A 25,012-nucleotide genomic window follows, 5' to 3' on the forward strand; every position below is an offset into this window, starting at 1 on the left:
TCTCCAATCTAAAAGCAAACATTCTTTGCACATTAGCAATAAGACACAATATGTAAAAGCTGAGCATAAAATATGTGGCTTGTTTTACATTATATATAAAAATGTCAGGTTATATCAATGAAGCTTTAAAATTTCAAAAACTTAACTTTTCTCATCAACTATACAATCAAGTTATAAAGAGTACACATGCTCTATTTGCTTATAGAATGTTCCTCCTTTAACTCTACTTTATTGAAGATTAGAGAGAAAGAAAGAGAAAGAGAAGGCCTTCACAGCCTCCCATTTCCCCCTCCCTTTTAGCATCTTTCCTTAGGCCTGGGGCCTGGGTGGGGATGGGGCACTAACCCCACCTGGCACTAACCCACAGCTGAAGTTAAGCAGCCTACAGTTCTTCTAGCACTTCTCACCACAACTCTCTACAATCAGGTTTTTCTGCCCTCCACTCCAAAGAAATGGCTCTTTTCAAAGTCACAGTGAGTGACTTCTGTGTTGCCAAATAAAATGCTGAATTCTCAGTCTTCGGTGCACAGACCTATGAGCAGCAATTTGCATGAAGTCAATTCTCCCTCTTTGAGGCACTTTCTCCATTTGGACTCCGGGACCCAACTTGCTGCTTCTCCTTCCCCATGAACCATTTTTCCTGTGTCTCCTTGGTTTATTTTGCCTGAGCCTCTACATGCTTTTTCTCTTTTCTAAGTGATCGCAGTCAGACCCAGGACATAACTACCATCTATTATACATTGAGCATGCTCAAATTTGTATCTGCAGCCTGGATTTTGCTCTAAATGCCAGGCTCCTATATCTACTTGGCTACTCAACATCTCTACCCAATATCTAGCAGGTCTCTTAAAACTTACACGTCTAAAACCGAACTCTATTTCTCCCCATAATCTGTTCTCCCTGACGGTTCCCCGGCACAGGAAATTCAAACTCCATTCTTCTAGCTGCTCAGAGCAAAAATCACAATGTCTGCTCTGATTCTCAAAATCTCATGATTTTCTGTCATGCTTTATCATCTAACCCATCAACAGATCATGTTGGCGCTACCTTTAAAGTCTCCAGAACATTAGCAGTCCTCACTTCCTCCACCCCTTCTACCTACATCTAAGCCGTCCTCCACTCTCCCCTAAACTGTAGCAGGAGCCTCCCTGTTGGTTTGAATTTTCACCCTTGCCTCCTCACGGCATAATGAACCTTTTAAAACAATTCAGATAATACCACTCCTTTGCTCAAAACCTTCCAACAGTTGCCCATCTCATGCAGAGATAAAAATCCCATCCCTACCATTGCTGAAGGAGCTGCATGACCCACACTTGTATACCCTTGACCTCCCCTCCAACCAACCCTCCTCACCCTCATCCCACTTAGTGTCACCCACTCAGGACAAAACTGTTCTCAGCTCTGTTGTAAGAGTCTAACTCCAATTTCCTCTTGGCTTGCCTCTTTCTTTCACTTGATTCTCTGCTTAAATGTTACTCTATCAGAGAGGCCTCCTCCCTCCCAACATTCTCTTTCCCTTTTCCTGCTTTATATTTCTTAGCATCTGTCCCACGTGAAATATTTGTCTCTCTTCTGACAAGAATGCAGAGTAAATGAGAGAAGGGGCTTTGCTGATTCACTGCTGTATCTTCAGTGTTTAGGCCCACACCCTGAACTTAGAGGGGGCGGGTGGGTGGGAGGTGTGGCTTAATAAATATTTGTTGAAGGAATGAATAAATGACGCAGCTGAGAGAGAGAGTGTTCAGGTCAATGATTACTTTCTTTCCTTACTTTGGTGCATGGTAAATAATCTCCATGAGAATACACTGCTGACAAGACAGTGGCAATTTCAAAGCAGAAACAAAAAGTATAGAAGAGGAACAAATAACTAGACTATGGTTCCTACTCAAGGATGGTATAAGAATCACCTAGAACATTTAAAAAATACACAGGCCTAAGCCTAGCCCCTGAAGCATCTGATTTAAGAAATGAAGGTTGGGCTTCCCTGGTGGCGCAGTGGTTGAGAGTCCGCCTGCCGATGCAGGGGACACGGGTTCATGCCCCGGTCCGGGAGGATCCCACATGCCGCGGAGCGGCTGGGCCCGTGAGCCATGGCTGCTGAGCCTGCGCGTCTGGAGCCTGTACTCCGCAACGGGAGAGGCCATAACAGTGAGAGGCCCACGTACCGCAAAAAGGAAAAAGAAAAGAAATGAAGGTGGGGTCAGGGTAGCTGTATTTTTAAAAGTTCCCCAAGTGATTCTGATGTCCAATCCCTGTTAAAACCACTTATTCAAAGGAAGTGCCTCAAAAGGCATGTGGTACACTACGCAGTAAATAAAATAACACATTTTTTTTTTCAAACCCACATACCTGACTGGGGACTCAAAAATATAGATGTTTTTTGTTTCTTTTGGTCTTCATGTAAAAGCACTGCCTAAAAAACGAAATAGACTGGTTTACAAAGTCGAAAGGAACAGCATCCGAAACAGCCTGAAAACTGTAACTAAATCCAAGGAGAGCTGAAATTAGGCATGTGGGTGGCAGAACTTTGCAAGTTAATCAACAAGCAAGACACATCTGCAGGACCCCTTAAAGCACACCCGGTGAGCTGGTGCACAGCAAGCTCATCACAACCTGTGCCTCGGGCAGAGTAGAGGAGCCACGAGGATGGAGACAGGGAGGGCCTGGGGCAGCCCAGCACCTCCGAGCACCTGGCACAGAGCTGCTAGCACTCAGTAAGTGTTTGCAGGAGAGACAGAGGATGGGAGGGTTTCCTGCTCAGGCCTGAGCTAGGTTTACCTGAACAAATGTGCCAGTTGGTCTCAAAGGGCTAGGTGAAGAAGGGGATCCAAATACACAATCAGATTTAGACAGACCTGAGAAAGAAATCAGCACTTTTTGTTCCTACTTTAAATCCAAAGTAGTAGCCCTGTTTCAAACTTTCACAGAATGATTTTCTGTTGATATGACAGAAACTCTACTCAGTATACTGTGTGGACAAAATAATAACATATTGGAAGAAATGAGAGGGAGCAACATAATTTTTAGACAGAAAGAAGCTGATTATTTTTAATTGCTCTTGGAGGAAATTCACCATACTCTAGCCCCACTCCTCCCCTTTTTATTTTACTTTTATATTATGACTACTTGATTTAATGTGAAAACACTGCAGTCTGAAGAAACCAAGATTCTAGTGCTTTCCGTAGCTTTGATAATACCCCATCCCTGCCCCAGGATATCCCATCTCTCTTTGATTTGCTACTGCCCCCTAGGCAGCCAGAATCACCACTCTAACTACTTTTTTTTTTTTTTTAATTTTGGCCAGATCTTAGTTCCCCGACCACAGACTGGCCCACAGCAGTGAAAGTGCCCCGAGTCCTAACCACTGGATGGCCAGGGAATTCCCTGCTCTAACTATTTTGAGAGATTCACTAGCAGGCAACTTAAAACTTGCTACTAGCTAGAAAGAAGAGATCATCCAAGCTGCGGGAGGACAGGGGCATTCCTTCACCACTCTTGTACCGAAGAGGAACGCAATGCTCCTGCTCTGAGTAAACACAACACCTGAGTTTTCTGAAGGGTAGCCTACAAAAGGAATTTTGGTGAGACTATATTACATCTTATCTATACCGTTTATAGTTTCCTCATCTGTAAACTGGAGATATCAATAATACCACATTTAATGGGGCTGTGGTGAAAATGAGATGAAATTACCCATCATAAGTGCTCAATGAATGTTAGCTATTGCTTTTAATTTCTTTTAAACATTTTACCTCTTATAATTATAAAAGAAGATCATTTTATTCTGGTATACATCCCTTGTTAGGGCAAAAAAGTTTGAATTTGAATTCCTTAGAAGTAGGACAAGCTGAAGCTGTAACTTTCATAAACATTTAAGTCCTATTTTAAAATCAATAATGAAAACAATTTAAAAATATACTTCTTTTCATATAAAGCTCATTTAAAAAAAATAAGGATAGCTGATCTAAAAAGTTTCTACCTTAAGAAAAAGAGATACTATATTGCTGATATGATATCATAGAATGGAAGAGAGGTATTAGTGTTCCAGGAACAACAAGGACTAGAGTGAGTATTTTAAGGAAATTGTCAGTGCTGACATTTTTTATGCTGCACATAAACATCATTTACAATCGAGGACAAGAACAGGGTTACCACTTTAATCAAAAACATTATTTCTCAGGGTTTCATTTCCATGCTAATCAAATTTCATCCACTTTCACAGGTTTGTTCTGAGAAAAGAAAGTGAGAGCATATAAACTGCTTTGTAAACCATAACTTATCCCCCCACACACAAAGAACGCTTACTCTTAACAGTCTGTTAAAAAGATGCCCATAACGGACACTTCACCCATTTAATAGAAAAAGTGGATTAAGATCTGACAACTCAAAGGGGCAAGATCTGTGGATGATTTTCAACTATGGACTGATAGTATCAATATATTTTTCCTCATCATAAGAATAATCATGCTCACTGCAGAAAATTATTAAAATGATGAAATGCAAAGACAATCCGCTGCAGGTAGAGGCACCATTAACTGTATAACCCTTCTACTTCTAGTCCCCTTTCTAGGCCTGTGCGCACATGTATTTAAACAACAATACAAGCGGCTCCTGCACGCACTGTATGGTGTCCTGAGATCACTCCCCCATGGCCCTGCAGCGCTTCCATTTCAAAAGTGCACACACTGAGTAGCAAAGCTCAAGTGGTAGCTTGTTTTCTGGTCACTTAGGTTACATTTTTTAGGTACTGGGGATTACCAGGTCTTCGATTCACTGATAATCTTATCAGAAAAGTCAACCAAATGACTCTGATAAGCCTCTCAAAAAACCAGCAATAAGTGTTCAAGACATAGAGAAGATCAGAAGTAAAGGCAGGAGAGGTGGGTTCACCTTCTTAAAAACAAAATCTTTTCCAGTAAATAGATCTGTTAAAGAAATAAATATAAATAAAATAGTTAAGAACTCTAAAAAAGAGATTTCCCTTGAGATGTGAGTGCAAACATCAAGGTGTGATGGGTGTGCATACCTGAAGAGCCTTTAAACTGTGGGCATTCCTTTTTAATATGCCCTTCTCTTCCACAAATAAAACAACGTTTTTCTCTTAAGTCTTTGTCGTCTTGTCTCTTCCATTTTTCCACTGGTGGCCTGAGAATTTTCTCTCTCCCCAGGTCAACAGCTGCTCTCACTGGCTTGGCTTTCTGAAGTGTGCACTGCATGGGCTTATCTTCTTTTGTTGATACCTCCCTCTCTGTGTACTTGTTTTGAATTTCTTTGTCTTCTTTGCTTCTTTTCTCTTTGTTCTCGGCGTATCTTTGGTTCAGTGTATCTTCCTGATCTCGCCGTCGCCTCACTCTGTAGAAGATATAATATTAGTAGGAAAAATCTGAACAAAAACCTAAATAAATTCCTAAGACCACTTCAGGTTTAGGAGACAACCAGATATAGGAGGCATCAGAGGGAAAAACAAGAATTTAACAATTTAAGTTCATCTTCTCTATTAAGAAGCAACCTCAGGGCTTAAGGGTGTAGTTTTTTTCATTTTCACAAGTACTCTAGTGCTGTAAAACCAGTTTTTGCAACTAGTGGAACTCCTTAATATAATACCTACTCTGATACTGATGCAATGAAACTCAAATTATCCTTGGAGTGATTTCTTAAACCTTTCTGGCCCATCAGCATTCTTTACCAGCACTGGAAACTTGAGACATGAAACTTTAGGTTCACAAGGAAACAATGGTTATAAGGAGATTTATGTTCTTAAACTGTCAAAATTATTTCTTCCTTGACCTACATGATCAGTGACTATTATCTGAATAAAAAGAAAGTACTAAATAAGAGCCTTGAATTCCAGATGGTGACTTATTCTAAGTGGCAAGTTTTTAAATGAGAATATTATCGTCCAGTTAAAAATACCACCACCACCCCAAAATAAGAATGTGTCCCAAGCAAGCAACCTAACCTATGTCCCGCTCTGCCCTCCTGCAATCATTATCATAAGAAAGCATGGGGCCCAAACTGAGTAGGTCACCATAGCAATTATTAAGTACACCCCAGTTATTGTACACAGAAGTGTAATTGAGATCCTAAAAAAAAAAAAAACCCATTTTACTTTTCATTGACTGAAATGATTCTGAACTCCTCACTGCTGTAAAAGGGAAGAATTTCAGTTTCCTCTTTTGTTCTTATATCCCTGTTGGAGAGTGTGATAACCAAATGATCAAGTGATGATTAGGGCTGTGCCCCAAATTAGGAAAGGTGACCGGGCCTGGAAGACTGTCTCCTGTACACCCTAGTTAATCCTAGTCATCTGCACTTAAAGCCATGTTTTAAATCACTTCATTTTCATGGTAAAAAAAAGCTCAAATTTATCTGAGAACTGCTGGATTTAATACAAGTTTATTTTGTTACAAGAGAACCTCATTTAAAAACTGGTACAGCAAGAAAACAAAAACAAAACCACCCCTTTTGAATATCTGCTTACCTTCTCCTCATAGGACAGTCCTTCATGAAGTGTCCAATTTTCCCACAAATTCGGCAACATCTATCATTTGGGGCCAGCTCGCCTTCAGTTAGCACATCTGGATCAAAAAAGTACTCCTAGCAGAATATAAATACATAAAAATCTGAACTATTAATATGAGATCCAAACACAAAAACTAACCAATATCAATCAGGAATCTCATTGACATACCAACATCGATATATTAATTTTAATAGTTATTATTATATTGCTTAATTCCAAAATCAAAACCATTAAGAGGTCTAATTCAGGATAGGCTTACCTAAATTCATTTTTGTTTATTACTATTCGTCATGCAGGACACTGTTTAACCATAAAGGTAGCTTGTTCCCTTCCACACTTCTGAACAAAAGCATTACACATCCCTGTGAGTCAGCTTCCTAGGACTTGGGGGAAGCTGAGGCCAGGTACAAAGACTTCATTTTCTCATAAAATGGAAAGGCTAAAACCTAAAAAGAAAGAAGCTATGTGCTGTTGCTTTGTTGTGGCTTCTGAAGGAAAATATCAGAGGAAAGGAAAGACAATGGTCTGGACTCTAGCCTCTTTGCCACCAAAATTAAGGTGGGTACCAGCAGAAGTGGCATCACCTGGGAGCTTGTAGGACATACAGTCTTGGGCCCCACTCCAGACCTCCTGAATCAGAACCTACATTTTAACAAAATCCCCAGGTGATTTGTTTGAACAAGTTTCAAAAGCACTGGTGTAGAAGACCACCACAGCAGTATCTAGCAAAAACTAGATGTAGAGATGTAATCAAATGCTGAACATGCTTATACACCCAATAACTTAAGGCTCATTTAAAAAGTCTTTATTAAGAAAATTAATGCAGGAAAAAAAACCCTTTGTTTTTAACATAAAACTCTCTAGTTCCTAACCCCTTCCCGTTTTCTCTCACTGAAATGAATTTTTATAATGCAGTTCTGTTTTGTTTTTAATGAGCGTGGTTCCATAAAAACCTGATTATTAGGTTATATGAGAACAGACAGATCTTTAGCACCGGCAGCACTGACTCTCTCTTGTCCCATTAAGGGATTTATTACTCTTTGCAAGCAGACTGGAAAAATCTAGACGTCATATGAGGGGGTGGGGGATGTCCTTAGATATGTGCAAACTGGGTTTGCAGAGGCTGGTATGGAGCTGAATGCTTGGTGGAACAGCAGTGCCACCAATGTGTGTTACCGACGAAAAGCAGCAGCAACAAAATTATTAATTTTCCCACCCAAACTCCACTTCCGGCTATCTCTTCCTGTTCTCCTGATAAATGGCTTCAAAACAGGGATGTTTATTAAAAGGTTTTTATCTTGGCTAGACTCACCAAACTTCCAGAGTATTTAGATTACTATTGAAGTAATGTATACAAATTAGGTGCTTAAATGGCTTTTAGAATTGGTTTTTTGTATTTCCAAAACTTACCATTTTTGAGGGGTAGTCCTTTGGAAATCCTTTGACTGGAATACCAAATACTCTTCTCCCATTTATAAATGCTTTCATTATAAAATTTGTCACTAAGGAGAAAAGAGTAAAGGCTCAATTGGAGGGATTAAAAGTAAAAGAGATGGCATTAATATTTATAAACGAAGTAATAACTTACTTTTCCTTGATAATCCAGCTCCAAGATTATGATTCAAATCAAATGGATCTAAGTAAAGAAAATTAATGAAAACATAAAAAGATAATCAAATAGGAAAAACCAGTATTCATACATTAAGTAAGGTCTATATAACAAGAAGAAAGTGTTACATACTTTATCATTAATAAAAGTATTAAATGACTGCCTTTTTAATGAGTTTTAAGTCTATAATACAACTAAGTAATATATATATATATATTCCTAAATATAAGGCAAGTTTTCCCCCAAAAGTATCCATCAGAAAAGAGGGTATTGCTTTATATTTGAATCCTTAAAGAGTCCTTCATATTATGAGAAGGTGCTTCATTTTGAACAACAAAATACTGTTTGGAGAAGACGTATTAGTCTGATATTACCTAATCATGCTAGTTTTAGAGGCATATAGAAGTCACAAATATATTTAAAACATTTTAGTACTGAATGCTCCTGCTAATTAACAGCCTTTAAAACATCATTTTAGAAAATAATTTATCATGAAGCTCATAAAACATAAGATAAATGAAAACACACACAGACACACACACCTGTCCCAGTAGCATACCAATGGCTATCTGGATCTCCATTTCCAGTAAAAGCTTTATATAAAGACTCTTGGGACTTCCCTGGTGGTGCAGTGGTTAGGAATCTGCCTGCCAATGCAGGGGACACGGGTTCGATCCCTGGTCTGGGAAGATCCCACATGCTGAGGAGCAACTAAGCCCGTGCACCACAACTACTAAGCCTGTGCTCTACAGCCTGAGAGCCACAACTACTGAAGCCCACGTGCCTATAGCCTATGCTCCGCAATAAGAGAAGCCACTGCAATGAAAAGCCCGTACACCTCAACGAAGAGTAGCCCCCGCTCGCCACAATTAAAGCCTGCATGCGCAACGAAGACCCAATGCAGCCAAAAAAAAGACTCCTGTATGATCTTTCTTTTTAATCAAATGGCTTGTGTTAGAATTTTATTTATTCATTTATTTATTTATTTATTGGCTGCGTTGGGTCTTTGTTGCTGTGCGCAGACTTTCTCTAGTTGTGGCGAGCGGAGGCTACTCTTCGTTTCAGTGCACGGGCTTCTCTTTGCGGTGGCTTCTCTTTGTTGCGGAGCACGGGCTCTAGGTGTGTGGGCTTCAGTAGCTGTGGCGCATGGGCTTAGTTGCTCCGCGGCATGTGGGATCTTCCCTGACCAGGGCTCAAAACCGTGTCCCCTGCATTGGCAGGTGGATTCTTAACCACTGCGCCACCAGGGAAGTCCCTCCCATATGATCTGAAATGTCTGCATCTCAAATGTCTTAGATAGGTATATAAACATGATGTATCTGAAATATTATTTGTTAGATGATCCAAAAAGTGGTAGAAATGATGAAAAAAATGCTGATGTCAAAGATGTATGTGAGATCTGAATAAACTGGTTCATGAAATAAATTCAGGTAAAGCACTATTTCTAAGTCAAAATACTATTTTATATTGGATTTAAAATAAAAATACACAGAATAATTCACAAGTTAAACATTATGTATAGATATTTAATTATTTCCAATAAATGTCCAGAAACATACTCAACAAAGCAAAGGAAAAAATAAACCCAAAACCTTTTTTTGGGATCATCTCATTAAGAAAATGGAGGATGTATATGGTACATACAAAAGGAGTAAAGGGGGCTTCCCTGGTGGCACAGTGGTTGAGAGTCCGCCTGCCGATGCAGGGATACGGGTTTGTGCCCTGGTCAGGGAAGATCCCACATGCCGCGGAGCGGCTGGGCCCGTGAGCCATGGCCGCCGAGCCTGCGCGTCTGGAGCCTGTACTCCGCAACGGGAGAGGCCACAACAGTGAGAGGCCCGCGTACCGCAAAAAAAAAAGAAAAAAAAAGAGTAACGAAGTAAAAAGAGGCATTCCTTCTGGTTGTCTGTTATGCTTCTAATGTATAATAACTGGGGTATACCATTTGGGATTTAGACCCACTAAGAGTTTACTGGCGTATAGGACCCTTTACTCAGTATAACCCTATACTAATAACTGCTATGAGAAGGTTACCTTTCTAGTAGGTTTGGTCATGCTTTCTTCTGGTGATTTTTATGTGTGTGCTATGTGGAAGTATTTTTGGTTGTTTGCTTGGTGTAGCAGAGATACTACGATATTAGCTATCATACAGACACTACAAACTACCACCACTGAAATTTCTCAGTTCTAGAATAACTAGTTAAAAGTCTTCCTTCTAATATAGCCTATTACTAATGGCTCGTTTGTAAATAATGTAAAGTTAAAAGCAAAAGTTAATGAGGCTTCAAAAAATTAAGAAAAAGATATTAATAATTGGCAGACCATAAGAACCCACTCTGATAGCGGAAAGGTTTAAGACAAAGTTCTATGTTTTTGACATATCAGATACCAAAAAGTTAAAATTGTATCTATAACTCATTGTCATCTGAATTTAATTTTACAAATGTTCACAGTATTTTAATACTGTCAATAAGCAGAAGTAATGATAAAAGCATAACCTAAAGTAATACATTATTTAGGTGATATGATTATATTAAAAATAAATTTAAAAAGACCAAAATCAACAAAATATTTAAGCCATTTCTCAATTCATTTTTAAACATTTAAACTCCATTTTGTCTTTAAAATTAAAAATCCCACAAATTTATCATTTGTGGAATGTGTGGAATTCCACATTTATCATATGTGGAATCTAAAAAATAAAACAAACAAATGAATGTAACGAAACAGAAACAGACTCACAGATATAGAGAACAAACTAGTGGTTACCAGTAGGGAAAGGGAAATGGGGAGGGGCGAGATAGGGGTATGGGATTAAGAGACACAAACTACTATATATCAAATAGATAAGCAACAAGAATATACTGTACAGCACAGGGAATATAGCCAATATTTTATAATAACTTTAAATGGAGAATAATCTATAAAAATATCGAATCACTATTTTATACACAGGAAGCTAATATAATATTGTAAAACAAGTACACAACAATAAAAAAAACCAGTACTGAGCAACCACTGAAAATAATTTGGTGAATATATAAATATATATATAGTTAATAAAAAATCTACAAAGATAGAAACAAAAATCTCCCAAAGTGGAAATAAACAATCAAATATCAATACAAACACAATGGCCCACAGATCTTAGCATTCAAGGAAGGCTTCAGCACAGGCGAAATAAATGGCAAATTTTATATCTAACTACTTATAGGTAAACTTCTCCATCAATAAACAGCAAATAAGGACCTTGAAAACTGACTTTCGGTGGTACTCTTCAAACCCTCACTTAGGAAGGTTTTAAAACTCCCACTATTTTGAAGCTGGCTTACCTCTATAGCAACCTTATTCTCCAGTACCTGTTAAACACAGGTAAAGGGCTTGTCATGGTGAACAAAGACTTTTGGATTTGTGAGAGACCCCATGGGAGGGCATCAGCCATTTAAAAATAAATCTTTAAGTTGGAAACAGACAAGTCTGCCTGATGTGGACAGTAACGGGATGGCTGCAAGGCGCACCCCGATCAGTGGCTCATGGCTGCTCTGGAAGAGCTCTGCAAGGATGAAGAACACCCTCACAGTTCAATCTCTATATTCTATTCAGTTTTAAGTTTGATTTTATTTGTACCTTCAATAACAATGTATTTTGATGTCCACTGTTTCTTAAAAGTTGTAAGCAGACTTTTTCTCCTGATGCTAATAACATGTTCTTTAAAATCAAATTCCTCTGTGTAGAAACGAAGAAGTCCCAACCATAGCTGCCCAACAGATTCTGTATTTTTTCCATATTCTGGCCAATAGGTGGGCTAGAAATAGAAGGAACAAGAGATATCATGCTCTATAGTAAAGTGTTAATATCAATAGTCATTTGTATCTTAGGGAGTAAATCTGGGTTTATTTTAATTAACTAGAGTTTAAATACATAAAAATGTAATTATATAACTTTTCTTTTATATTTTAAAATATCATTTACATGAGTTTATTAATCTCTACCCTATGACTTGGAGACAGAAAGAGCTCAGGGTTTTAAATGCCAAACCTCAGAATGCATGTTTGTGGAAGAATCTGGAAATAAATTTTAAGAGCCTTGGTGACACCTGGTTATTATATCTCTGTAACTGAGAGTCTTTCCAAATTCTCTGTAGGAAACCATAGAGCAAATATTTGTTCATTTGGAATAAAGTTACTTGACCATTTGGAATTATTGGGCATTAAAGAAATCCTGAATATAGTCCCTAGAAACTCACCTGGCTTAAAAAAAATGTTTTCAACTTCAAAGGAATCATCTGTATGTGCTATTTTTTTTTTACTGTCATAATATAAATAAATATTACAAGTGATAATATAGTTGTTGACCATCTACACTACAGCATAGGATAGGTAACTTTCAGTCAAGGATGTAAAAATTCTTTACTATTAAAATACGTACCAGTTCATCTATTTGATCAAAAAAATAAATATTCCAGCCATCAACAAATATTTCAGGTTTCTTTTCACCTTTGTATATCTGAAATTAATTTTTAAACTATTAGTATGGATTACAAACTTAATGCATTGATACAAAAACTTGTAGGAAAATAGTAAAAATTTTAACTACAGAACCACAGAATTTTAGAGAAGGAAGAGGGCTCAAAGATCACCCAGCTCTACAGATGAGAAATACAATTTCTTTTACTAATACCTCTTGAAGGACAGGAATGACTGGTGGGTTCCTCTGCTGGAGAAAATATAGCACCATAAGCGTGTATGCATATGATGATAAGCTGCCTCTAGAAGCATCGCCAATATCGCACATCTGGGGGGAAGGAAAAGGAGGAACAAAGGAAAGACCACCAATGTCTTCTGCTACACTTGCATCTATTCTATTGTCACTAAGAATAAGGTGCTTCTACAGGGCACTAATATAAAAATTACATTTTCAAATGCTAAAATATGCCAACAAAACCAAATAAGACCAACCAAATAAATAAATAAAAATCAAAGCAAAACAAACCCCAACAAAGCTGTGGAACTATCAGCCAGAAGCAATATTAGGTTACCACGTAAAATTTAAGCAACAAAATTTTAGCTTGCTGAGTAGGGCTTCTCAAATAGTTAAAAGAAGCATTTGACATGGCTATGGTTCTTTAAAAATACACACTTATCTTTTCTTTTTCTTTTTTTAATTGAAGTATAGTTGATTTACAATATTATATTAGTTCCAGGTGTACAACATAGTGATACAATATTTTTATAGACTATAGTCCGTTTAAAGTTATAACAAAGTAGGGAATTCCTTGGAGGTCCAGTGGTCAGGACTCTGCACTCTCATTGACGAGGGCCCGGGTTCAATCCCTGGTCAGGGAACTAAAATCCCACAAGACGTGCGGTGAGGCCAAAAAAAGTTTTTGCAAAATAATGGCCATATTCTCTGTGCTGTACAATATATCCTTGTTGCTTATTTACTTTATACATAGTACTTTGTGTCTCTTAATCCCATAATACCCCTATCGCTCCACTTCCTCTTCCCACTGGTAACGACTAGTTTGTTTTCTATATCACTGAGTCTGTTTCTGTTATGGACTTATGTTTTCAACAAGGTTGAAGATGTAATGAAATTTCCTGATAAATCACAAGAGGAAGCATACTCACCTTTGTAAATACTTTCATGGTATAGCACAAATATTTCACTCTGGGATCAATGGCTGAATAAGCAGATAAGAGCCTTGTGTTATGAAGGGCCTGTTAAAAGGGAAATTACACTATAAGTCTACCAGTTAGAAGAAAAAGTTTTAAGACGGAATATTCTGAAAAGGTTTACACTGTAATTCATTTTAGGATGAAGACATTTAGGCTGAAACTAATATTTTTCCCCTGAAGACAAACTTCATTAACTTACTAGATAAGAATTATAAGTGACATCTGATCTCAGGCCTCCTTAGTCTAAACATTCCTAGAAAATATAGGCTATTAAAATAATCAGTTCCATTTAAGTCAATGTAAGATCTGCACCCCCCACTTCCTGCCCATTATTCAAATTAAATGTCCTTAGGGGCCAGAGAGGTCCCATAAAGCCCTGAAATAAACCAGGTATGAGACCAAAGACACACACACACAAACACACACACACACATACACGCTCCAAAATTAAAACAAAGTTCAAGCCAAACAAAAAGCACTTGCCACTCTGACCTCATTTTAAATGAATACTAATATTAACTCAATTCTATGTTATATCCCCAGCCTCAGAACACTGCCAGGCACTTAGCAAGCACTCATAAATAACTACTGAAAGAATGAACTGGATGAAATGAATGGTTTAATTTTACTGAAAGATTGTGTAAATTAAGAGATACTTGCTCCCCTTCATCTCCATAAAGAAAAAGTCTAAAGAAAATCTTACCAATGTGTTATACAAACTGATGTCCACTTCCAGACCACTTCTCAAATGGAAGAACTTTACAATTGGCACCTTTGCTGTTGTAATAGGCAAGATGTTTCTCAGCCCTAGGTTGGGAAATAAGATAGTGTCATTAAATTCAGCAGCAGGGGATATAAGTTGCTCTTATGTTAATGTGGGTCACTAAGACTAGTCAAAGAATTCTGTTATTAACAAACATCTGGGAAGACTCTTCTGGCAAAGTTTACATTTGTTAAACACATCAATATCTGAAGTACAAGAATGAACAAGGCAGCCACTGCTCTTCAGGAACTCAATGGATCATGTGCATGTGTATAGGGCTGTCAGTCTGATAAACATCACAAAAGAGGAAACTACTACAGAATCTGGACTATGTGGGCCCTACCTATTCTCTCCATATGACTACACATATAATATGGAGAAAAGCCCATAGGGGTAATCATCAGAATCCTCAAAACAAAAATTACTCATCCTGGAGCTAGAAGCTATGTCAGTAAAAGAAAGGAATCGACTTCAACAGAGAAGTAAATTGCTTGAGCTAGGCTTTGAAAAAGAACAGGCAAAAAAAGAGAAGGCTGACGGGATTTACCAGGCAAGGAAAACTGCACAGGGGAAGGGTAGATGCCTGAAGCAGAACGGCATGTTCAGGGAACTTCCATGGAATCGTTCAGGCTACAGAGTGGACTTGAGGGAAAGAAATAATGAGTAATAGGAGATGTGGTAAAAACTGGGAGGAGTCCAAATAGGGAACATATACATCCTTAGAGGCAAAGAAATGCCAATGCACTGGTGTAAGTTGGGGAGAATCACTGACCACATCTATTTAGACAAGGTCCCTGGCAATGGATAGACTGGAGGCACCCAGAAGAGAGACTAAGTGACCATTATAAAAACTGACCCAGGGCTTCCCTGGTGGCGCAGTGGTTGAGAGTCCGCCTGCCTATGCAGGGGACACGGGTTCGTGCCCCGGTCCGGGAAGATCCCACATGCCGCGGAGCGGCTGGGCCCGTGAGCCATGGCCGCTGAGCCTGCACGTCCGGAGCCTGTGCTCCGCAACGGGAGAGGCCACAACAGTGAGAGGCCCGCGTACTGCAAAAAAAAAACAAAAAACAAAAAAACTGACCTGGCAGAGAAGCAGTAAGACGTGTGTGAGAGCATCCGTAACTGGATGGGTTGGGGAAGTAGAAGTAGGGGTGATAAGGAAGAAGGAGGGCTGTAACAGTAAGACCATTTCCTGAGCACCTAGATTCCTTTACAAACATTACCTCCTAAGACCATTCACCCTTACCCAAAAGATGAGGAAACAGAGACCCCGAGAAATGAACGTGCTTAGGAATGTGCAGTTGGTGAACTGTGGAGCTGGGATTCAAATCTAGGTATGACTGAATCTACTGAACCTAGTCTAGGACAGGCTAATTATCACTTCATTCATTTTGGTGATTCCAAGGAAGCCAATGTCAATAAGCAAGAAAGAGGATTCAGAAGGACGAGCCGGTAGTGGTGGCTGTAGCAGAAGGGAGGCAGTAAAGAGAAAGATGAGCTCAGCCTGAGATGTTGGGGTTTGAGCTCCTTCTGAGAGAGTTAAGTGGTGATGGCTAGAGGGCAGAAACCTAGCGGTCTGGAATATAGAAAAAAAAGTACACAGATGAAAGAAATTTCAGCAAAAAAGGTCTGTGTGGGAGATAGAAGTCTAACACACTGATAGGGAGGAGAGGCAAGGAAGCTCGTACTTACTGAACACTTTGTGTTATGTCAGGCCCTGTAGTTTAATGTATTGCCTTGCTTAATCTTAAATGCTATTTCTGTTGTTCCTGCTTTATAGATGAGAAACTGAGTGCTCATAATGAAGCTGAGTGACTTTTGGGGATCACACAGCCAGAAAGCAGGAACCCAAGATTTAAAACTAGAGAGTCTGATTCTAGAAGCCCCATTAATTACTTTGCTATACTGGCTCTAAATTAGATATCCTTTTTCTCAATCTCCTTCCCATTCTAGAATTTGACCCTGCTAACCACTTCTAAGCCTGTTCTCTAGGATTTATTCATAGCACATCATCCTGGTTCCTATTTTACCATTCCAATAGCTCTTTTTTCAGTGTCCTTCCCTAATTTCTACACTCAAGAATTAAAGCCTGGTCCTCAACTTCTCTCAAATGATCCCATGGAATTCTGTTTTATTCTTGGCTTCTGTCTCTCTTTCTTCCTTCAAGCATTTCAATACAAAACTGTTTCATTTTGTTCTTCAGTCCTAACTGACAACTCCATATTTCTAACTGCTTGCTGTACTGTTAACTCTCGGAGATTATAGCTTCATGGCACGCTGGTGTTCTCTGCAAACATTCTCATTTCTCAAATACCCAGACATCAGCCTGAACCCTTATTTCCTACTTGTAGGTTCCAATTCTAGGAAATTTCCCTTTGGAATCTCTCATATTCTTTTCCTTTTAGGATCACTGGCATCTGGTTAAGGTCCTTCTGCCCTGTCACTTAGATTATATCTTCCTTAAGAGTATATCAGCTCCCTAAAAAAGTTTAAGTTTTGCTTTTATGGGGTTTCTCCCCTCTGAAGAAAGTTCAGTGGCTTCCAAATATCTACAGACGTTACCTTATCTCCTAATAGTTCCCACTTGAAATTCCTCTCAAAATGTACCAATCTTCTCACTGTCCTAAAAAATATATTACAGTGATTCTCGCACTCACATCCATGCATCTTAGAAATGACTTCTCTTCCTATCCTCTTCAAATCATGTTCATCATCATCTGAGATCAGAAAAAGCCCATCTCTTCCATGAACCTCCCCTACCCAACTCTTTTCCCAGAACCTCTCTCTCTTCAGAAGTTATTTAATACTTGCTGTAGTTTCTACAACTCATTTTAATAAATGAATACTACCACACATTGTTACATAGCCTGTGAGATTATCTTACGTTTGAGATCTGAAAGCTGTCAAAGACCTATACAGACTTATTTTTCTACCATCCCTAAGTGCCCAACACAGTGCTGAGCACATAACAGGTACCCAATAAAATACATGGGGAGACTGCTTTCTTAATCATAGTCCTGTAGCTATTATTCCATTTTTGTTCCATGCAATCTGCATTACATTGTAATCTGTATGTAAAAGTCATTTCTAGTCTAAAAATGACCTATTTTTAACATGGTTCATTCTTAGGAAATACACACAGGTATTTAGGGGAAAGGGACGTGATGTTTGCAGCTTAATCTCATATGGTACAGAAAAAAATTGTGAGCAAGCAAGAGATAGAATGATCAATCAAATGTGGTAAAATGTTAACAACTGGTGGATCTGAATGAAGGATAGACAGAGTTCTTTATACAATTTTTGCTGCTTTCCTTTAACTTTGAAATTATTTCAAAATCAAAACCTAGCTCAGTACTAAATAACTAATAGTCACGGAAGCTTAGCAATTTAGTTTCTTTGCATAATCTTCAAAAATAAAAATAAAAAAGCATATGATCTTTAGAGGTAAAATTCCCAAAATGCTTGTTTCAATGACCAAAAAAATCATATCAAAACATATTAAAAAAAATACTGATGCGCTAGGTTTTCATTAGGAGTAAATCAAAATTAAGTTTTTTTCCCCCGTTACTTAAATAACACAGTATCCTCTTTAAACTCCTGGAAATAAAAAATGCAACAGGGACTTCCCTGGTGGCGCAGTGGTTAAGTATCTGCCTGCCAATGCAGGGTACACGGGTTCAAGCCCTGGTCTGGGAAGATCCCAAATGCTGTGGAGCAGCTAAGCCCATGCACCGCAACTACTGAGCCCGCGCGCCACAACTACTGAAGCCCACGCACCTACAGCCCGTGCTCTGCAACAAGAGAAGCCACCACAATGAGAAGCACGTGCACCGCAACAAAGAGTAGCCCCCGCATACAGCTACGAAGACCCAACGCAGCCAAAAATAAAAAATATATAAACAAATTTATTTAAAAAAAGAATGCAACAAAAAGGGGCACCAGGTGCATATTTATGTGTATGTATGTATGTATGTCTGCATGCCCACGCTGTGAATTTAGGTCTACTCTTTTTTTTTTTTTTTTTTTTTGCGGTATGCAGGCCTCTCACTGTTGTGGCCTCTCTCGTTGCTGAGCACAGGCTCCGGACGCGCAGGCTCAGCGGCCATGGCTCACAGGCCCAGCCGCTCTGCGGCATGTGGGATCTTCCCAGACCGGGGCACGAACCCGTGTCCCCTGCATCAGCAGATGGACTCTCAACCACTGCGCCACCAGGGAAACCCTAGGTCTACTCTTGACTAAGATATAAGAAAGCTTTCCATGGATGGTGCACGGATTTTAAGTTCCACAAAGGCAACGACAATATCTTGCTCACTTTCATTTTCAACTCTTAGCACAGAAGTTGGATGAACCACAGTTTAAAAGAAGACTCTCACTGTTAACAGCATCCATAGCTGCCTCTGACAAAGAGAGGCAGGAGAATGTGCTAATGGCATTTCAGCTCTGTGCACAATTTACAGAATCTGTACATTTTACAGCTGTAAATACTTGTTCAGGGTCACACACAGCTAAACAGCTGTAAGTACAACCCATCACCCTAGTCCATGGTGCTTCCCACTATACTTCACATCACTGCGAGCAGCCCCTACACTTTGATTTACACAATGCTGGTAAGGCAAAGCGATTCCCAAAATTTCCTGCGTGGTATATACTTTGTCTTGAAATAAAACTGACTGAGGCAAAAACATGCACACACATATTATAACCAATTCCTCAGTTTTTCATACTTAATCACATAAGATTTTTTTAAAGACACCAATACCATAAATGTTATATGAGCCACTACACTGTTTCGTTGGCATTCATAAATTCTAAGTATGCAAAACACTAATAAAAAAGACAAAAATATTTTTTAGAAAAAGCTTACAGAGGTACCTGAATGTTTTTTGAGGACTCTTGCCAATTCTTCAATAGTTCTTACACAGTCCAACCCCTGCAAGAAAAATGGCACAAACAAACAAACAAAAAGGCACAAACTACTGAATCAGAAATGGAAGACAGGTTCCTAACCTTGTTATAGTTTCCATTTCCTCCAGAAATAACAAAATTAACTTCAAATTATTCTACATACATTTTTCCCTTTTAGGTGAGCGTTAATTCTCATTCATAGGAATATCCTAAGGATGTGGAAACCCTCATTGGGTTGCTCTTGGAGGCACAAGAAAGGCTGAAATCAGTGTCTCCAAAAAAGTCTCTGAACCAGCGAGGATCTCCATTTTTCCCCGCTATGTAATTATGTCACTCAGAAGTACTCTCTATGTGACAGAATTAATAAGAGGGAGCTTCTGTGGCCCGTCTTATTCATTCTGGGTAGACCTTCATTATACTTTAATTAAGAGCTGATGAAGTGCTGTGGAGAGTAATTAAGCTCAGATTATTTCTCCACAGAACTAGTAAAAAATATAATGCACAAAAAGAAAGTCATACAGGAAATATGAATAATATTTCAAATATTTAATAACATTTGGGCTGAAACATTAAGTCCTTCTGATGGCTATATACTTCCCAGAATATATTTGGAATTTAATTTAAAAATGCCCTCAAGACTAGTTTATTAATCATGTAAAAATTCAATCTTGATGATGTATTGGGTTGGCCAAAAAGTTCGTTTGGGTTTTTCCACATTACAGGAAAACCCGAACGAACTTTTTGGCCACCCTATATAATCAGGTCATTCCATATATTGGACCCAATCTTGCTTAGCCACCTATTCACCATAGTCATGCTAGATAACTTTTGACTATTTTCCCAAGTCAGATACATCCTCAAAGGATAAAAACCTGAAACTCAAAAAAGGCATAAAAAGATCCTGAGCAACAGCAGCAATCACTCCTTTGGATATACAGCATTTGGACTGTTACAAATAAAAAATTCAGTACTTCTCAGACTTTACACCTTTTCAAAAGTATTTTACATTTTATAAATGCCTTCATATCCATGAGAGCTGGCAAACCTTTTCTGCTTTGTGGACCATGTGGCCTGTTGCAAGGACTCAACCGGTGAAGTTACAGAGTGAAAGCAGATGTAGACAATACATAAATGAAGGGGTGTGGCTGTATGCCAATAAAAACTGATATTTACAACACAGGCAGCGAGCCATAGTTCCCTGTCTCCTGACATACATGATCCAAGCTGATGAGCACAACCATCTCCTGAGGCAAGAGGATCTCACTTCCATATTAGAGATTATCAACCAAAGACCACATGTTTAAGGACTGATGAACCAAGTCTGTCTTGAATTCAGTTTAGCACTCTCCTATCACTGCACCACATTGCCTGCCTACTAAAAAACTTCTCAGAAAACCTCACGTTGGTATATTTATGTACCTGAGTCAGCCTAGCGGCTACGCCACTGGGACACGGGAGAGGCTGGTTTAGCTTTCTAGAATTCCCAGATGTTGCTTTCAAATCTAGTTTGCACTACAAGTTGCAAGCAGAAGCCTTTCTACTCCTCTGTCTGGTATCTGACCAGACAGATTGTGCCAAATGGCATACTCCGTATGATACACCCTGATAAATCTGGAAAATACCATGCTGTATTGTCAGTCAAGATTGTCAAATCACACTCCACAGCAAATGGAAGTTTTACGTGGTCACTGTACCTCAGCAGTTTCAAGTCCATTAATTGTCATACAGACGTCAAGGTCACTCTGTTTGAACCCAAATCCATTTTTGGAGGAGCCAAACAAGCTCAGTTTAGTTCCTGTTAGGGATATATGAAAAGTCATACCTAATTACCTGAGTACATTTAATCTTCTGATCGAAACAACTCTCTCATGAATCAAAAATACCCAGTTGTTAACTGTCCTATAACAATCTCATTATAATTATGTTCTTTTATTAACTAGTCATTTATTATAAATTATTTTCTCTCAAAATTTACTATAAATAAATAAAGTAATAGAAGACATGCAAGATTATCAAATGCCACTTTCTTCTTAAATGCAAGGACATTTCAAGGAAAATGTGGATCATCTCAGAACATTTAATAATGTAAGCTTACTACTTTATAAATAAATTCACTTTTTACAGGTCTGAATTTTGACTCTAAACCTAATACTAAATGAAGTTCACTTGTGGTATCTGCTAAGCAAAATACTACACTGCGTCTGTCTTTTCTATTGGCAAACTAGGATTGGGAAGACCAAAAGCCACCCTAGGTATATCACAGAACAACTGAAGCCCTGTCCCCCCCATCACTGTAACACTGCTTTCTTAGTCTCAAAATTAATGTTGTTGTAACACATGTACTCATTCTGAAGGAAAGTCACACTATCGTTCTTTACTTAAAGGTAAAAACTTATTTACCTGGAAACTCTTGTCTTATGAAACTTTCTAGGTTTTGCCGAATATGTTCACGTGCCTGATCTTCTAAAATTGTTGGAGAAAAATCCTCTGTTTAAAATAAACAGATACATTCAGAAACAAAGATTGCTCACATTCTCTGAAAAACTATATTTTTAAATAAAATCTAACTGGCTTAAAAAAAAATAAACAAAACTCTAAATTTTGTGTGTCTTCTCAGTAGACAGCATTAAGCAATGTAAAATAAAGACGCCCTTTTGAAAGAGTCTATCACCAAGAACTGCTCCTGAGATGTAAAGCAGTCTGAACAAGGGTTCTGCTCCTGGGTTTCAGAGAGACCCAGAGCCCTATGAAGGCAGCCTTCAGGGAACTACACAAACTCCCGCCCCCCCCCCCCCCCCCCCCCCCCCCGCCAGGGTGAACACAATAGTTTGTGAGCATGTGCATATGTATGTATTTTTTCTAAAGAGAACCAATAGTTTTCTTTCCTCACTTATACTCTCTGAAGAGGTTTAAAAAAGAAATCCCTGATTCAGGATAAGTGTCTTCTGGCACAGACAGACATCTCAAGGTACAGCAATGTGATGGATCTTTCACTCTAAGCAGCTGCCATGCCTCTCCATGTAATGTTTTTCCTTGTAGAGCTTTATACCTCAGTATACCAACACTTCCCCAAACTGGTGTTCCTTAAAGGGCTGTTATAAAGGTTATTAATTAGCATTAATTAAAAAGTACTCTACGCTCAAATTTTGGAAAAGGGTTACATAAGACTAAAGAGTTAAATAAGTTCTTTACCATAGCATTTCTCAGAAGGCTTTATTATGCTAATGTGCCCTAAAAACCTCTACGGGAGGGGGCAGGATATAGAGTTATTCCCTACTTGACCTATGGAATACTCCTTGTGACGAAATACGATTAATGGCAGGCACCTAGAAAAACATTTCAAGGAATACCAGTTAGGAAATGATAGTACTCCAGTCTTAAGACTTAAAAATTCTCCCTCCGTGTCTTTCTTTAACAATTTTTTATTGCATGTCCCAAATGGAACAGGATACACAGAGCACTGTGGATACAATGGAGAATGGAACAGACTTAGCCCCTATAATGAAGCTAACAGGTTAGTGATTCAGATAACTCTTGAGAAAATGCCAATTTAATATTGTGACAAATCAAAAGAAATGTTAATAACTTACTATAACACTGAATGCAAACTTGATCTAAGATATTTGAAAATTTGGGTGTTAATGGTGGCAAAGGTTCCAGCTGGATTCTTTTGAAGTCTTCGGGACAGTCCTTCTTTAGATGACCCTCGCGTTTGCATAAACTGCATACTACTGTAGGAGACTGCAGGAAGATGGCAAAGCAAATAATAAAAGACTTAAGATAAAACTTTATTTACCAAATAAAGGGGTCTTGAATCTTTTTTCCAAAGTACACATTCTACTTCTCACATTCCAAAGGAATGAAAATATAATGGTGTGGCCACTCCAAAGTATCTGAGATGGGGACACCCTTTTGGTACACGCAGGAGCAAAAGGCAGTTATTTTTACTACCAACAGCATTACTTTTCTCCTCTGCAAATTCCTAAGAGATTAAGGAGGGAAGTGGACCTAGTGGTTGCACTGGAGTGAAAGAGCAACTTGTTAACCACTACCGAGAGGGGAGAGCCCTGTTTTAGTACACAAAAATCGAAAGTACATGCATTAAAACTCTTTCAAGTCTCCTAGTGCCATGTCTAGGAGTGGCACTGATTACCTTGCCTTTGGTGAAGATGAGTTTACTAAATTCATAGAAGAAATCAGACTGATCCGCAGTTGAATTTTCCTCGCATACATTTTCTTCTTTAAGACTGATTTTATTAAGTTCCATTAGTAGATTTCCATCCACCTGGTGTTTTCCACATTCTTTCAAGTCTTCATACTTAGCAGATCCACCTAATTCCTCATCCTCTTCAGACAGGGCATCCTCATCCCCTGATCCAGTGTAGGTGTTGTCTAACTCATCTTCGTTAGCAACATCATCCTCATCTTCCCTTCGGGAAATGGAGAGCCTGGGTTCTTCCTCCTCCTCCTCTTCCTCCTCCTCTTCTTCATCAGAGTGAATGATTCCTGATGTCTGGCCCTGTCTTGAAGGGGTAAAATGGCTTAGAGCATCTCCAAGTTCATCTGTACCTTCAATGCTTTCTTCATCAACATCAGCCTTGTCATCTAAAGTAGCAAATTCGTCACACCCTTTAGCTGTAGGATTTTCGAAGCCTTTTAAATGCAAAGTGCCATGAGTCTCGTCACTTCCTGGGCTGCCACAGATGACAAGCTCTCCACGTTTGCTACTACTTAAAGCTTGATCATCAGCAGTCAAAGGATGCTTGCCCTCCATTCCACATTTTTCTTTCTCATCTTTACTTCCTGTTTCTTGATGATGTACTTTAACATCCTCAGAGTCATCGCAAGTGGCCTCTGCCTTGATATAGTCTGAGTTTTCCAGGTGGACACTGATGTGTGTGTTTCCCATTTCCTCTGTTGATGGGCTTTCAAAGCTTTCAGCAGTCTCTTTAAGAGTAAGTGATGGTACCTTGCAGGTGCTCGCAGTTAAAGTGGCAGCACCAGGACCTTGAGCCAAAACTGAGGTTTTGAGTTTATCATCTTTCGCTTGTACATCTGGATCACGTTTTGCTACTTCTTTAGAATGTTTGGAAGTACAGGTATCAGTACTCAGAGGCTTTGGAAGGCTGGATTTTGTAATTTTGTGTGGAAGAGCAAAATATTTATACGTTGTCCTTAAACAATGAAGTATATATTCAAACACAGGTTGATTATTTAGGGTCCTTGCCACATTTCTTTTAACAGAGTAGGGATCTGTAATGAAAAAAAAAATCTGCTACTTCATACACTTCTATTTCATGTTTTAAAAATTAGCCTGCTATAGATAAAGACAACAAGTAAGCAACAGTAAAATTTATCATGTATCATATGCTTTTTAAAAAACTGGGGATGGGGAGTAAGAAGATACAGTTTAAAAACGAAAAGAAATGCTTTCTTAAACATCTGCTCTCTGAAGAGAACCCATTCTGTTCAGAACCAGTACCCCTTCCCTATTCTGTTCTGTGACTGCGGAGGTTAAAAAAAAAAAAAAAAAA

At 38.7% G+C, this 25,012-nt stretch overlaps 1 protein-coding gene across 9 annotated transcripts in view; it reads right to left on the reverse strand.

The window, feature by feature from the left end:
* TUT7 (terminal uridylyl transferase 7) overlaps positions 1-25,012 on the reverse strand; it is a 71,985-nt gene that overhangs the window by 13,820 nt on the left and 33,153 nt on the right. For 4 of the 9 annotated variants that reach the window (XM_067744777.1, XM_067744778.1, XM_067744776.1 and 1 more), the window contains 16 exons: positions 23,632-24,731; positions 23,069-23,219; positions 21,879-21,965; positions 21,173-21,273; positions 19,446-19,503; positions 14,514-14,617; positions 13,763-13,852; positions 12,813-12,926; positions 12,561-12,638; positions 11,760-11,937; positions 8,112-8,159; positions 7,934-8,025; positions 6,482-6,597; positions 5,027-5,352; positions 2,779-2,855; positions 2,350-2,413 (listed from right to left, as the gene is read on the reverse strand). In XM_067744777.1, coding sequence (XP_067600878.1) covers positions 2,350-2,413; positions 2,779-2,855; positions 5,027-5,352; positions 6,482-6,597; positions 7,934-8,025; positions 8,112-8,159; positions 11,760-11,937; positions 12,561-12,638; positions 12,813-12,926; positions 13,763-13,852; positions 14,514-14,617; positions 19,446-19,503; positions 21,173-21,273; positions 21,879-21,965; positions 23,069-23,219; positions 23,632-24,731 — 2,784 coding nt within the window. Of the gene's footprint in view, positions 1-2,349; positions 2,414-2,433; positions 2,856-4,070; positions 4,926-5,026; positions 5,353-6,481; positions 6,598-7,933; positions 8,026-8,111; positions 8,160-11,759; positions 11,938-12,560; positions 12,639-12,812; positions 12,927-13,762; positions 13,853-14,513; positions 14,618-19,445; positions 19,504-21,172; positions 21,274-21,878; positions 21,966-23,068; positions 23,220-23,631; positions 24,732-25,012 lie in introns of those variants that run through there. The other 5 variants (XM_067744784.1, XM_067744780.1, XM_067744783.1 and 2 more) reach the window with 5 other exon arrangements.

Source organism: Pseudorca crassidens, chromosome 7 (genome assembly GCF_039906515.1).
Source record: "Pseudorca crassidens isolate mPseCra1 chromosome 7, mPseCra1.hap1, whole genome shotgun sequence".
NCBI lineage: Eukaryota > Metazoa > Chordata > Mammalia > Artiodactyla > Delphinidae > Pseudorca > Pseudorca crassidens.